At 39.4% G+C, this 15,097-nt stretch overlaps 1 protein-coding gene across 1 annotated transcript in view; it reads right to left on the reverse strand.

Moving 5' to 3' along the window:
- LOC126213446 (uncharacterized) overlaps positions 1-15,097 on the reverse strand; it is a 168,638-nt gene that overhangs the window by 139,522 nt on the left and 14,019 nt on the right. The window contains exon 3 of the mRNA XM_049941191.1: positions 10,038-10,130. Coding sequence (XP_049797148.1) covers positions 10,038-10,130 — 93 coding nt within the window. The remainder of the gene's footprint in view (positions 1-10,037; positions 10,131-15,097) is intronic.

The raw sequence follows: 15,097 nt of genomic DNA on the forward strand, positions 1-15,097 counted from the left end.
TGTATCTGCATATTTTAAAGCATTAACCAATGTATTACCCCAACCTTTAGGCAGCTTTATATGTAACATGTAATCTTAAGACCCCTTGCCATGTAAGGGTTGCTCTCATACAATCACTCTCTCTCTCTCTCTCTCTCTCTCTCTCTCTCTCTCTCTCTTCCTCTCCTTCTGCCTCCAGTCCCTCACATCTGTCTATTAATCCCAATCAAATATTGTCATTTATGTATAATTTTATTGCTGTAGCAAATATGATTATTGTACTTAAAGTCTGTAACATTTCGCCTGATTGTTTTTAACAAGTATGAAGTTTAAGCCATTTTAACATTTCACCTGACTGTATAAACGAGTACGAAGTTTAAGCTGTTTTAACTTGTCAACATTGGATTTATATGCCACCTGAAGTACACACACATGTATTCGACACCTCAAAACAAACACCTCCAAATCCTTTAAATAATTATTCTGTAATAATGTTGTTACGATGTATATTCTTTGTACTTTGCGATTGTGTCTTCTCTTCTGCTATACGAACCTTGCACCCAGCAGATTCTAGATGCCATATTTGTTTACAAATATGACAGTATACATGTGATACAGCGAAAGGAAACTGTGACCACTAGGAGGTACTCTATTTTACTTATTTTATGTTTACCATTAGATATCAGTTTAATTTTTTGTCAGAAGAAACCCAAAATCATGTTCTGAAATAGTGTCTTGTTTCTCCAATAGGCAGTGCCATAAGTTCCTCCAAAAAATTGTAACAAAACACACACACACAAATGTCATACTAACTAATGTAAATCCACCCAGTGATGGAGTTTTAAGCCTTTGAAACAAGTCATGGAAATAAATAAAATGTGTAGAATGTGTGTTTCTTTCGCCTGTTTCATTTAATATCAATAACAGTCACGGTGAAGCCTAATCTAAAATGTTCACATTCAAAGATGAAATATATCCAGTTTATTGATTGTTTAGCTTCATAATGTGGATTGTATTATAAGAAATGCACCAACAAGTGACTTTTTTATGTATTTTCATTTATGCCAATAAACATTTTGGGCTTTCGTCCATCTTCAATTGGTGTAATATGTATTTGAATCTTTAACAAGCACAGCATTAAAACATCTGATTAGGGATACTTACCTTCTACTCTGCTTATCCTAATTTTTGTGTTTATAAATGTGGCACAAACTCTTTTCCACTAAAATAGCATGTAATGCAGCTCAACTTAGCCAGAATGACCAGACTGCCATAGGTCTCAACACAAACAATTTTATCGCCAAACAAACAGAGGAAGTAAACTGTAGTAACATGAAAGACAATGACCATATAGTACTTAAAACAATAGTAAAAAACTAAGTGACAATGACCCTTTAAGAGTGAAAACAGATAAAGGTATCTGTGTTGTGATGTATGATAGACTGTGTGTCAGTAAAAGCATTGAATTCTTCAAAATCAACAATATAATAGAAATTCAGTCAGATCCCACTGCTAAATTACAGAATAAATTTGAACATCTGATGAAGAAAAGTGACTTCCTTTTAACTGCAAAAGGTATACATGACTGTACTGCCATGAATTCTCCTGCACCTATGATCCAAAAACAGAATTGTCCATTACACCCTATCGTAAATACCAGCTTATGCAATCAGCAAGAAAGAAACTATATGAGAGCATCAGCAGCACATTCAAACTTTAAGAGACATGCTCAGCACAGAATAGTTATGAACTAATTAACTGCATAAAGAACATTCAGATTTCTGAGACAGCTATGTTTGTATCGCGAACCTCTACACTAACATACCCATCAAGGAGACAATAGAAATAATTAAAAATAACTTGCTTGGACACAAAAACTTGACTTTGCCAGAAATATATGAGTTCGTTGCTTTGTTTACATCAGTACTGCATGCATAAATTTCAAATATACACAGAACCAACACACGCAGGTGCCACAACAAACTCGCATGCCACCCAGAAAAGCACCAACTAGATTCATATAAGGCAATGCTCAACAAACAGCTGACCAAACTAATGAACGAAACACTATTAAAGAAACTTGAGCAACTTCAACATTTGCGCTATATGTGGTTGAAGGTAAACATCAAGTGCTAGATATAGCTCTTAACTTACAAATACGCCACCTAGCTAACAAAGGAAAATGAATGAATTTACTTCAAGAAATTGAAATTTATTCCCACAGATTTGTGTCATTGTATGGTGCTCTAAATGACCAAACAGAATACCACGACAAAAATTTTCCTAAGGAATTTCTATAATTTGCTAGTACAACCACACAAAGTACAGCCATGAAAAACATTATGAGATGTGAGCCAATCCAATGAATATAGTAGTTCTTTTCATGTAAGTGCTTTCTGTCTCTATTGTTTGCAAATGCCACTCCAACTTATTAAATAGCCAACAGATTACTCACCACACTCATGCTAAACAATTCTCATACATTTTAGTTATACAGAAGCTTAAAACTAGAACTAGTACTTTCAGAATACGTAAGAAAAATATAACTTTGACCATACATATAATTTTTTGATGTAAACAAAGTCAGTCAGCAACATAGCAGACACTGCATTGTTTTTATGCAAGATACAAGTGGAAAAGTGTTTGTGCCACATCTATAAATGTGAAAATCTGAGCAACAACAAGCAGAGTAGAAAGAAAGCACACCTAACCATTAATGTACCATAAATATAAAACTCACAAAGTCTAGTAGCTTCGCAAAGCTATTTCGCACAGGCCAGCTGCAGCATCCATACTGCTGTCAATGTGTTAACAACCTACTTACTGAAGATTCAGATATGTACTATGCCAACTAAAGATGGATGAAAGCTCAAAATGCATACTGGCATGAATAATAAAAATACATAAAAAATGGCAGGCTGTTCAATTACTGAAATAATAAAATAAGATGCAATAAATTCAGTTGTCTATTAATGTTTTTGAATGGAGCATAGCCATTCGAGGGTGGATAGAGGAGAAGGAATTGTAGAGATTTAAATAAATCTCGAAGTTACTCTCGCATTATCTACTATCAAAAGTAAAGGGATCATTTTTTAATACCAGTGTTATTTTTAACTGTGAGGCATTATCCTTCACAGTAAATGAATCATGAAAATGCAAGGTACTATCATTAGGTCTCCAAGAAAAAAAGATTGCATGGTATGGAGATCAGTGAAAACTGGGGACATGAGAATAATGTATGGAGACAGCAGACTGTTCCATGAATTTTGAAGAAGATTTGTTGATTGGGGGTTATTGGATGAAACAGCAAGATCATCACTCCCTCAATAGAAGGGTATCTCATTTAGTGAAATCCATGAAGTACATCTTCTGAAAATCAAAGTCCAATGCAGCAATAAGACCAATTTATTGAAGGCACTACCAGTGTTAGAGCTGTGAAAGAATTTATGGCGAACTATTTGGATCAGGCTGGTACATTGGTCAGAACAGACAAGGTGTCTCCCATACCTCATCCAATGGCGAGAAAAGGACCATCTCACATCTGCCCCCTCTAGTGTTCTAATGGGCAGATTCAGAACAGTAAAAGTGGGAAGGCTACAATACGTAATGGATATCAGCTGTACCATCAATAATAAAACATGATGGGAGAAATAGGTAAGGCATCAGGTGGGCATCCCCAAGGCTCTACATGCAACAGCAGTCATCCCACCCACTGCTATCCTACCACTACTCCAGTTTAGCCAACACCCACAATTCAACAAAGTGCTACCTCTAAAACAGAAAATAGGATTCAGCAGACAAGTAGAGAAACTGCATCTAAAAGCAATTAAAACAGAGTAAGAGAGGCATGAAAGATTGAACTGGTCAAGGAGGTCCCCCAGACTCAGCATATAGTGGGAGGTGCCCCATCTCCCTGGCTATCCCCTGAGGCTAGCTGAAAATCTTATAATTTAAAGTATAAACACTTTCATAGACCACAATGGAGAACAAGTTCAACTGTCTGTGAACTGTCTGCCAACATTTGAGGCAAAGCATTTGGAAGGCCATGCATAACATGCTGAACCAGACGAAAGGGGCATTCGGACATGATATCAGCTACTGCCTATAAAGGTCCACAACTACAACATGGCAATGGCTCATTGTGCAAAATAAAACTATGGGTTATCCTGATATAACCATTGTGGTTACAACTCTGAATGGTTGATTCCTTCTGGGAGTAACAGAGAGAATAGTGCCATGCAGTGGTAGTCTCTTTGACAATATGTAATTTATTAGAAGTAGCAGTAGCGAGCAAGACGGCATTCCATCTCCTAGTGAACAAAGGATTAATCTGTGTTCGCAGATATGCACTTGTAAACAACAAAGCAACTAGGGTAGAAGTAATTGCTTCTCTAGCCAAATGGTCGGCCAGTTCATTGCTGGGATATCCACATGACTTGGGGCCCAGAGAAAGATAAGTAAGCTACCAGTATGACCAAGTTCAGCAAGAAGACCACAAATAGCAGAGACCACAGGGTAACAAGAGTAACACTGGTCAATGCTCATTGAGTCACTACGTATTAAAAGGCAGTCATACGATGTCTGTTCAACAAAGTGGACAGCTCTGGTAACAGCTATCAGCTCCACATAAAAATACTAGTGTTCCTGGGAACAAATGGTGTTCCTGACTGGCAGTGGATGTAAAAGCATATCCTGTCTTATCCACAGTTTTAGAGCTGTCAGTGTAAAATATGGTAGCACCCTGAGAATCCAAAGGAACTAATGTAAGAGGTGCCAAAAGGACATGGGGGCGACAGAGACTTTAGGATCTTGAACTAGATCAGAGCTAATTAAGAACTTGCACTCCAACCAAGTCAGGGTGCAGAAGAAAACATGGGGAGCACATTCCATGGAGGAAAGACAGAGATCCTGGCAGAGGGCTGTGAGGTGCTTTCCAACTGGTAATCCCATGGGGTTGGTATCTGGTGGTCAACACCTCTCGTATGCAAACAGTATAGGAAACGTTGGCTGATCAATGAACTGTCAAATGCCAATTGTATAGAAGGCCAAGAATTGGTACCATTGGAACTGAGGAGAATGTCTATGGGACTAGTCCAGAAGGCACTAGTGGCCAGACAAACACCACAACAATGGAATGGGTCTAACAGTTTCAAAGGCGAAAGTGCAGTGGAGCCCAAACCTGGCAACCATGGTCCACTCAGGATTAGACCAGGGCCTGGTAATTAAAGACAAGAGTAGCATGATCCACACCCCAAGAAGTGTGGGCAAGGAAGCTAAGACCATTAAGCTATCCAATGCAACTACTGTTTAGTTGACGAACATGGGGCATCAGAGTCTGCTTTTTAGCAAAAAGAATGTGGCTGTTCAACAACTTCCAAGCACTGGGAGCCCAAGCACAGTTATGGGTCAGGATGGACCATAGTACAGTGGCAGAGTATCATAGCATAAATTTTTGCAGGAGAGAATTGGAAACCATGAGAAAAGGTCCACAAAGAGATCCATCAGATGGTGCCTTGGTGCTGGCATTCAACTGAGGATACTGCGTGGGGGCTGCATTAAATGCAAAAGTCATCAACACACAGCACAAGGATGACCAGTGGCCCAACCGAGGTTACTAACCCACTCATGATGATGATGATGATGATGATGATGATGATGATGATGATGATGATGATGAGGAGGAGGAGGAGGAGGAGGAGGAGGAGGAGGAGTGTGCCACTAAAGACAAAGCTTAGTGTGATGCTATTCTCTTGGACCTGTGGAGAGCTGACTGAATGGGTTGATTTCGGGGGAAGAGACCAAACTGCGAGGTCATCGGTCTCATCAGGTTAGGGAAGGAAGTCGGCCATGCCCCTTCAAAGGAACCATCCTGGCATTTGCCTGAAGCGATTTAGGGAAATCACGGAAAACCTAAATCAGGATGGCCGGACGCAGGATTGAACCGTCGTCCTCCCGAATGCGAGTCCAGTGTGCTAACCATTGCGCCACCTCGCTCGGTGAGAGCTGACTGAAGAAGCATAAATTTGCACCATGAACAAACAGTGGGATAAAACAGATGAATACAAATCAGTAAGGGGCTCGAGAGAGCCAGTCATACATGATTAGTAAATCATGATAGTGCCAAACAATGTTGTATGCTTCATGTAGGTCAAAAAAGACTGCAGTGTGTTGGCATTTAGAAAAAGCCTGTCAGATTGATGTTTGCAACCAGACCACATGGTTAGTTGTGGACCATTTCTCCTGAATACCACATTCATATGGGCACAGAAAAACCCAGAGACTAGAGAGCTCAGTGTAATATGTGACAAACCATCAATCAGTTTTCAGAACAGGCTGATGAGCCTAATTGTCAATAGCAGGTGAGAGATGTTGGGCTTTTGCTGGTTTAAGGATGGGATGGTAATATTATTTCGCCATTGCGGAGAGGACACCTTCAAGCCTAATATGAATGAAGACACTAGAGCAAAGGTTGCCTCTGAGTAACCTTCACAGGTTTGATCATCTGAGTATGAATTGAATCAAGGCCTGAGGCCATACTGTGAGATGAGGCAAGAGCCTGAAACAGTTCCCAGCCAGTTCAGAACTTGTCATTTCTGCAGCAGAAAGGGAGCCAGATATGAAGAGGATGCTGATTCTGTCCCAAAGTCAGTTGCAAGGTATTCAACAAGAACCAGCCTATCAGTACAAAAACCACCCTGAAGGACAAGACCGGGAACAACTGTTTATCATTAGCAGCCCAGAAGGTACAGAGCTTGGCCCACATCTGTGATGCAGAGGCATATGTTCCCAGGGCAGTGATGTAACATTCCTATTATTCCTTCCACTGCATTTAATTAGAAAGTGAGACTTAGCATGAAGTTGTTTAAATATTATTCGGCTGGTCTATGAAGGATATCACTTGAAATGTTGCAGCTATTTCAATGTCTTCAGTCCATCATGGCACCAGTTGGTGGTAGAAATGGGAATAGCAGTTACAGCAGTGTGGGTGAAAGTTGTTGGAGACATCTTGCACAACCTTTTCATGCAGTCTGATGGAGAGGTGGTGAAGATAACAGCAGAAGCATATGAGTGCTAGTTAGCTCTTCATAGCCCCTGTGTGATAGTCACTCCACCTGGCAGTGGCAAGGAAGTAACAAGATTCACTGTACGATGGTCACTGTCACAAAGATCATCATGTAGTGATCAATGCAGTGAAGCGACAACACTGGGAAGAGATCTTAAGATCACTAGCTGAAAAGGTGCCATGGATGTCACTTAAGAAGGTAAGAGTACCATCATTGATGAGGCATGGATTGTGGTCAATAAGGAGCTGGTCAAGTACAAAGCCGCTAGCAGATGAAGTGGTGCCCTCAACAGGGTGATGTACATTGAAATCAGTTGGGGAAAGGAGGAAGGGGGAAGTTGTTGGATTAAGGTGGTCAACTGATGTAAGTGTCCTGCCTGGAGGTATGTAAATGTTGCAAATTTTAAATGAGCTGACAATAATATACTTTATCACACTTTCTGACTTGTAATGGGGAGTCCGAACTATGCTCAAAATTAATCATATTAACTAAAATGTGTATAAACAAAACTTTTTGGAAAATAAAGGCATTGGTAGGACTGTATGTACAATGGATTGAGACAAGGACACACCATTTCACATTTCTTATTCAGACTCATTGTAGAGAAGAGTAATACAGAATTCAATAAAACTTACCAACAGTGGATTCAACTTCAGGATGTTAATACTAATAGATTTTCCTTTGTGGATGATTTAGAATTAATATGCAGCTCCAAAGCAGAATTGATCAAAATAATGCAAAAACTAGGCATAATGGCTGATAAAAAGCAATTTGTGTTAATGAATAAAGGATAAAACATCTGGTCATAAAGGAGGAGAATTCAAAGCCATGCCCCTTTCACTGAGGAAGGATTCACTTTCAACACAATTGACCACATCATGTTTTTAGGAAGTCTGTCTCATAAAGAAAACAGATGAGCACTTAGTAGCTGCTAAAGTAAAATTACACATTTGTATTAACATCAAGAAAAATATAACTTAGCAGTATCTTGAAGATTCACTGTTATCATTCAACTATCTTGCCTGTAAAATTACAACAAATATGAAGCTTCATTATACACAACAACGAAGAAAAACTATTGATATTTGAAAGAAAATGATTAAAAAAGATGTGAGCTTGTAATCAACAAACACAATGCAGTTGAAGTATTAGAAAAATTTAGAACTACAGGGGTTGTATGAACACTATAATACCATTAAAGTGTCAAAGAAGCAATGATCGTGCTGCACTGCTGACAACAATGTTGGAACACACTGTAGCAATAGTTTGAACTAGAGAAAGAGGAACACACAGAATTACACGCCGAGTTAACATCTATAACAACAGATCTAGGATGGACATCACCTCAGACAGCCAGCCAAAACACTTGATGGAGGGAAACAGAAGTAAGTCATAAAGCAGATGTGTGGTCACAATAAGCCCTTTGCAAGTAAAATAAAATATCACACATATGTATTACACAAAATCTCTAACACCAGTAAGGGTCACTGTAAAAAGGATTATCTATATCATTGCAAGCCCTGCTCAGAGTCTGCTGATAACAGTCAGCAAATAATAGATGAGAATAAAGTCAAGCAGAGTAGTACGAGGGTGGTTTGAAAAGTTCTCAGAATCACCATGAGAGGTCAGCGTTAGCGCAACAATTTGTTGTGATTCTCATTGGAATGTTGCCTGTAAACATGTGCCACATCAGTGCTCTAGGAAGAGAGCTGTGGCAGTGACGTAGCTCTGTTGTGGTTCCCGCGTAGTGATTTGTAGAGATGGGGTGGGGCGAGGGGGGGGGGGGAAGATTCGAGCAGTCATTAAGTACTTTGTAAAGAAAGGTATACACTGGGGGACTCTGCTCCTTCATATTCAACTGTTGCCAAGTTGACAAATGAATTTAAATTTGGTTGGGAGAGCTTAGATGATCTGCGCAGTGATCGCCCAAGATGTGTCGCTACTCCAGAAATCATTGCAAAAGTGCACAAAATGGTCACGAAGTATCGCCGATTGAAAGTGTGTGAAATTGCTCATGCTTTCCAGATGTCATTTGAAAGGGTATGACACATTTTAACTGAAGAATTAGAAATGAAAAAATTATTTGCAAGATGGGTGCCGCGACTCTTGACTCTGGATCAAATACGCATGAGAATGGATATATCTGAACAATGTCTGGCCCATTTTAGGAGAAACAAACAAGATTTTTGTGCCGGTTTGTGACCACGGAAGAAACTTGGGTGCACTATTATGTAGCAGAGACAAACAACAGTCAAAGCAGTGGAAACATGCTGATTCTCTGCCACCAAAGAAAGCAAAGACAATTCCTTCTGGGGAAAGGTCATGGCATCAGTGTTCTGGGATGTGAAGGGGTTCTATTTGTATATTATCTCCCTACGGGGCAAACAATTACTGGAAAATACTATGAAAACCTCCTGGACAAATTGCAACAAAAGATATGTGAAAAAAGGCCAGGTTTAGCAAGGAAGAAAGTCATCTTCCACCATGACAATGCGTGCCCGCACACGTTCCATCGCCAAGGCAAAATCACATGGACTAAGGTATGAACTGTTGCCACACCTGCTTTATTCACCTGATATGGCTCTGTCAGACTTCCATCTCTTCCTAAAACTGAAATTTTTTCTTGGTGGATGAAGATTCACTTCAAACAAAGAATTAATAGGCAGAGTTGACAACTATTTTGTACGCCTGTAGGAAACTCATTCTGAGACGGTATAAAGGCACTGGAACATCGTTGGACCAAGTGCATTAATCTACAAGGAGACTACATTGAAAAATATAAAAAGTTTCAGTGATATAAGTACTTTTTTTCTATTTCGTTCTAAGAACTATTCAAACCACTCTTGTACAAAACTACTTGTACTTACTAACAGGACTTAGCTCTAAGAAACACTCAGTCTGTTTAATGAAGTCTCAATGTGAGCAATTAGCCAATGATTTTAAATATATTTTTTTTAATTCTACATGTCATACGTGATTCATGTGAATGCTTACATTGTTCTTGGTTTCGTCCCACCCCAAATTTAGTCCAGGATCCTCTTTGATGCAATCAGGGGACCAAGACGCTCCTAATGGTTCATCAAGAAACTGAAAAAGAAAAAAGTATCCCAGTTGAATCTGGTTTATACTCTTGTGTACATTTATAAAAGGCAATTTGCAGGTCTTTCTATGAACACACATTGCCCCACTTTCACCATTTCATATTTTACAATACACAATCAGCAGAGAATCTGACAGTTCTTCATGCTGTTAACTGACATTTATCAACATTTGATAACCTCAAAGTTTGCATCCAGTTACAACATTGTTATGCTTCTTCCATTCACTCACATTTTACAACAACTAGTCCTCTATCTTTAAAGACCGTATCACCCTGTCTAGATTTATCAAGTCAAGTTGACCTCATTTTGAAAAATTGAGCTCAGACGTGTCCAAGCATGTGAGTTGCATTTGGACAATGTCATATGCTTACACCACTTCCAACAGTCTAATTTTTCCTTCTTTCCAACCATCATCAGTGTATTGCACTGTAACAAGGATCTTCTCCACAATCTTCAACATCAAAAATTAAGTTTCTCATCACTGTCTTTGTGACACTCAAGAACTCAGTTCCACCGAGCAACAGTGAGAATGTAACTGATGTCTGTTCAGAATTATTTTAAGATTGACAGCTACAAAGTATGTGGTTGGGAAAGGCACATGAGAACAAGCATTCATCCAATGCCAAGAGGCTTGTAGCACAGGATCCACATGCAGTGTCAGACCATCACCCCCAGTGCCAAAACACTTCACATTTGCACGTAGTTTTAGGCAGCTTGCAGTCCTGTGGGATGATTTGTTGCATGCTGAGATTTCATTTGTTTTCCTTTCTTACCACTGTGGGCTTTATATTTTACCTGTTATAACTATTCTTTGCTATATGACACTGAACGGTGTCAGAAGCAAGTACATAAAATAATATGTAGAGGAAAACTTCAATGTCACTGTCTTGGCCAGGGCATTGCCATAGAATGTGGGCTGAGAGAAATGCTTTGTGTGTTAGGTGCTTAAACCATCAGTAACTGTTCTTGATAATGGTTCCAGCCATTCTGTTGTTACTGACAAGATGCCTACCACGGAAAAGTGAAGATATGGTAAGATTGGTCCTTTGACGTATCTTAGAAGCTAGGTTAGAGAAAGGCAAGATTTAGGAAAAGGTTTTCATAGGGCGGACTGAAATTTTGAAGATAGCTGGGATAAAACACAAGCAGTGAAAAGTTATTTACAACTTGTACAGAAACCAGACAGCAATTACAAGTTTTGAAGGGCATGAAAGGGAACAGATAACTGAGGGACAGACTGGTGTTAATCAGTCTATACGTTCAGCAAGCTATGAAGGAAACCAAGGAGAAATTTGGAAAGAGAACTGAAGTACAGGGAGAAGAAATCCACGATTTGTGTTTTGCTGATGATTCTGCAATTCGGTCAGATGCCTAAGGACTTGAAAGAGTAATTAAGGTAATGGATAGTATCTTGAAAAAAGGTTACAAGATGAACATAAATGATAGTTGAACAAAGGTAATGGAATGTAGTGCAATTAAATTAGGTGACACTGAGGGAATTAGAATAGGAAATGATACATTTAAAGTAATGGATAAAGTTTGTTATATGGGCAGCAACATAACTGACGATTGCTGACACAGAGATGATATAAAGGGCAGACTGCAAATAGGAAGAAAAGTATTCCTGAAAAGAGGACATTGTTAATATCTGATGCAAATTGAAATATTTGGCAGTCCTTCATGAAGGTATTTGTCTGGAGTGTAGCCCTTTATGGAAAAGAGACATTTTAAAATGTGATGCTATGAAAGAACATTGAAGCTTAGATGGGTACATCCAATAACAAATGAGAAAATGCTGTATCAAATTAAGCAGAACACAACTCTAGTGCTTATCTTTACTAAAAGAAGGAATCAGTTGATAAAACACTTCCTGATGCATGATGAAATTTTCAAATTCATTATAAAATTTTCATCTCAGTAATGGAAGGAAGGATGTGTATGTGGGAGGTGATGGGGAAAGGAGAGGTAGGATTGTAGAGGGCGACCAAGGCTTGAATACAATAAGTAGGCTGAAATGGGTGTAGACTACAGTAGTCATGCAGAGATAAAGAGGCTTGCACAGGATTGATTAGTGTGGACAGTTGAGAGAGACTGGTTAGTCTTTAGTCCAGAGACCACAACAACTGTATAAAGCCTAAAAATGTTGAACTTTGCATACATTTCCTCATTTCCCATTAGACGCATACTTTGTTACTGTCAGATTGTGATCTTTATACTTCCTACAGTATAAATGTGGATGCTAATTTGAGTAGATATATTGGTTATCCATTCCATTAGATTCATTACAACTGAGCCACAGTATAACATACTTAAATTTCATACGGCCACTTCAATTCTCTGACTATATCTTGATTCAGACCGTCATTCAATTCTTCTTTTATTTGCACACTGGGTGATCAAATCTAGACCCAAGGTAACAGTAAAACAGACTGTACAGACTGCATTTATGCAGTCACTAACTGCACATATTACATGAACATATCGCATACACTGATGTGACAAGTAATGGGATACCTCCTAATGTCGCGTCAGGCCTTCTTTTGCCTGGCATACCACAGCAAATTGATGTACCATGGAATCAACATGTCACTGGAAGTCCCCTGTCCTGCTGATACATTGAGCCATGATCCCTGTATGCCCATCCATAATTGTGAAAGTATTACTGGTGCTGGATTTTGTGCATCATCTGATGTTTCAATAACGTCCCATAAATGTTCAATGGGATTCATGTTTGGGCAATTTGGGTGGCTAAATCATTTGCTCAAACTGTCCACAATATTCTTCAAACCAATCATGAACAATTGTGGTCTGGTGACTTGGCACATTGTTGTCCATAAAAATTCCATTGTTGTTTGCAAACATGAAGTCCATTAACGGCTACAAATTGTCTCCATGCAGCTGTACACAGCCTTTCCAGTCAATGATTGGTTCAGTTGGACCAGAGGACCCAGTCCATTCCATGTAAGCACAGCCAGATCATTATGGAGCCATCGCCAGCTTGCACAGTGCCTTGTTGACAACTTGGGTCCATGGCTTCATGGGGTCCGCCACACTTGAAATCTACCATCAGCTCTTACCAACTGAAATTGGGGCTCAACTGACCAGGCCATGGTTTTTCAATTATCTAGGGTCCAATAGATATGGTCACAATCCCAGGACAGGTGATGCAGGTAATTTCATGCCGTCAGCAAAGACACTGCATTGTCAGCTGCTGCCATAGCCCATTAATGCCAAATTTCGCTGCACTGTCCTAATGGATACATTTGTCGAACATCCCACGTTGATTTCTACAGCTATATCACACAGTGTTGCTTGTCTCTTAGCACTGACAACTCTACGCAAATGCCACTGCTCTCATTTGTAAAGTGAAGGCAAATATCCACTGTATTGTCCATGGTGAGAGATAATGCCTGAAATTTGGTATTCTTGGCACACTCCTAACACTGCTGATCTCAGAAAACTGAATTTCCTAACAATTCCCAAAATGTAATGTCCCATGCATCTAGCTCGAAACACCATTACATGTTCGAAATCTGTTAATTCCAGTTGTGCAGCCATAATCATGCCGGAAACCTTTCCACGTGAAGTACTTGAGTACAATGCACTGCCCTTTTATACCTTGAGTATGCAATGCTACCACCATCTTTATATGTGCATATCGCTACCCCACAACGTTTGTCACCTTTGTACATTTTAAATCTAACTACAGTACTTCTTAATAACAAATGCCTAGTAATAGGAACTCATTCTTTGCTGAGAGAGAAATTCTGGGTGACAGGAAGTCACTACGGTGCATTTCAGTGACACTGATCAAAATATTACAAGAGTGGTTGACTATAACAATTTTAAAAATTTACTAGAATATCACATTTCAACCTTCTCCCTATGCTCCTATTTTCAATCATATTTTCTAGTTTCAATATTTCTATTCATCCACCATTAATTATTTTATACAATATGGGCTATATTGTATGCAACTAACATAACATCGACACTCCACAAGCCACCGTATGGTGCATAGCAATGGTACCCTGTACCACTACTAGTCATGTCATTTCTTCTCCTGTTCCTCTTGCAAAAAGAGGAAGAGAAAAATATTGTATGCCTCCATATGAGCCCTAATTTCTTGTACTTTTTCTTCATGATTCTTATGCACAATGTACGTTGGTGGCAGTAGAATTATTTGGCAGTCAGCTTCAAATGCCGCTTCTCTAAATTTTAAATTTTCTCAATAGTTTCTCGAAAAGAATGTTGTCTTCCCTCCAGGGAATGCCATTTGAGTTCCCGAAGCATCTCTGTAACACTTCCGTGTTGTATGAATCTACAGCTAACAAATCTGGCAGGCCCCCTTCGAATTACTTCAGTCCAACCTGGTAAAGATCCCAAACACTCTAGCAGTACTCAAGAATAGGTGGCACCAGTATCCTATATGAGGTCTCTTTTACTGGTGAATCACTCTTTCCTAAAATTTTCCCAATAAACCGAAGTCGACTATTCACCTTCCTTACCACAGTTCTCACAAGCTCATTCCATTTCATATCACTTTGCATTATTATGGCCAGATATTTAAACTTGACTGTGTCAAGCAGGACAGTAATAATGCTGTATTCGAACATTATAGGTTTGTTATTCCTACTCATCCACGTTAACTTACATTTTTCCACATTTAGAGCTAGCTGCCACTCATCATACCAACCCGAAATTTTGTCCAAGTGATCTTTTACCTTTCTACTGTCACTCAACTTCCGACACCTTACTATACACCACAGCATCATCAGCCGCATATTGCTGCCCCCCTCTGTCCACCAAATCATTTCTGCATACAGAGAACAGCAGTGGTCCCTCACACTTCCCTGGGGCACTCCTTGCAATACCCTTGTCTCTGATGAACATTCACCATGAATGACAACATACTGGGGTCTATTACTAATAAATCTTCGAGACACTAATATC

The sequence above is a fragment of the Schistocerca nitens genome, chromosome 11 (assembly GCF_023898315.1).
Source record: "Schistocerca nitens isolate TAMUIC-IGC-003100 chromosome 11, iqSchNite1.1, whole genome shotgun sequence".
Taxonomy (NCBI): domain Eukaryota; kingdom Metazoa; phylum Arthropoda; class Insecta; order Orthoptera; family Acrididae; genus Schistocerca; species Schistocerca nitens.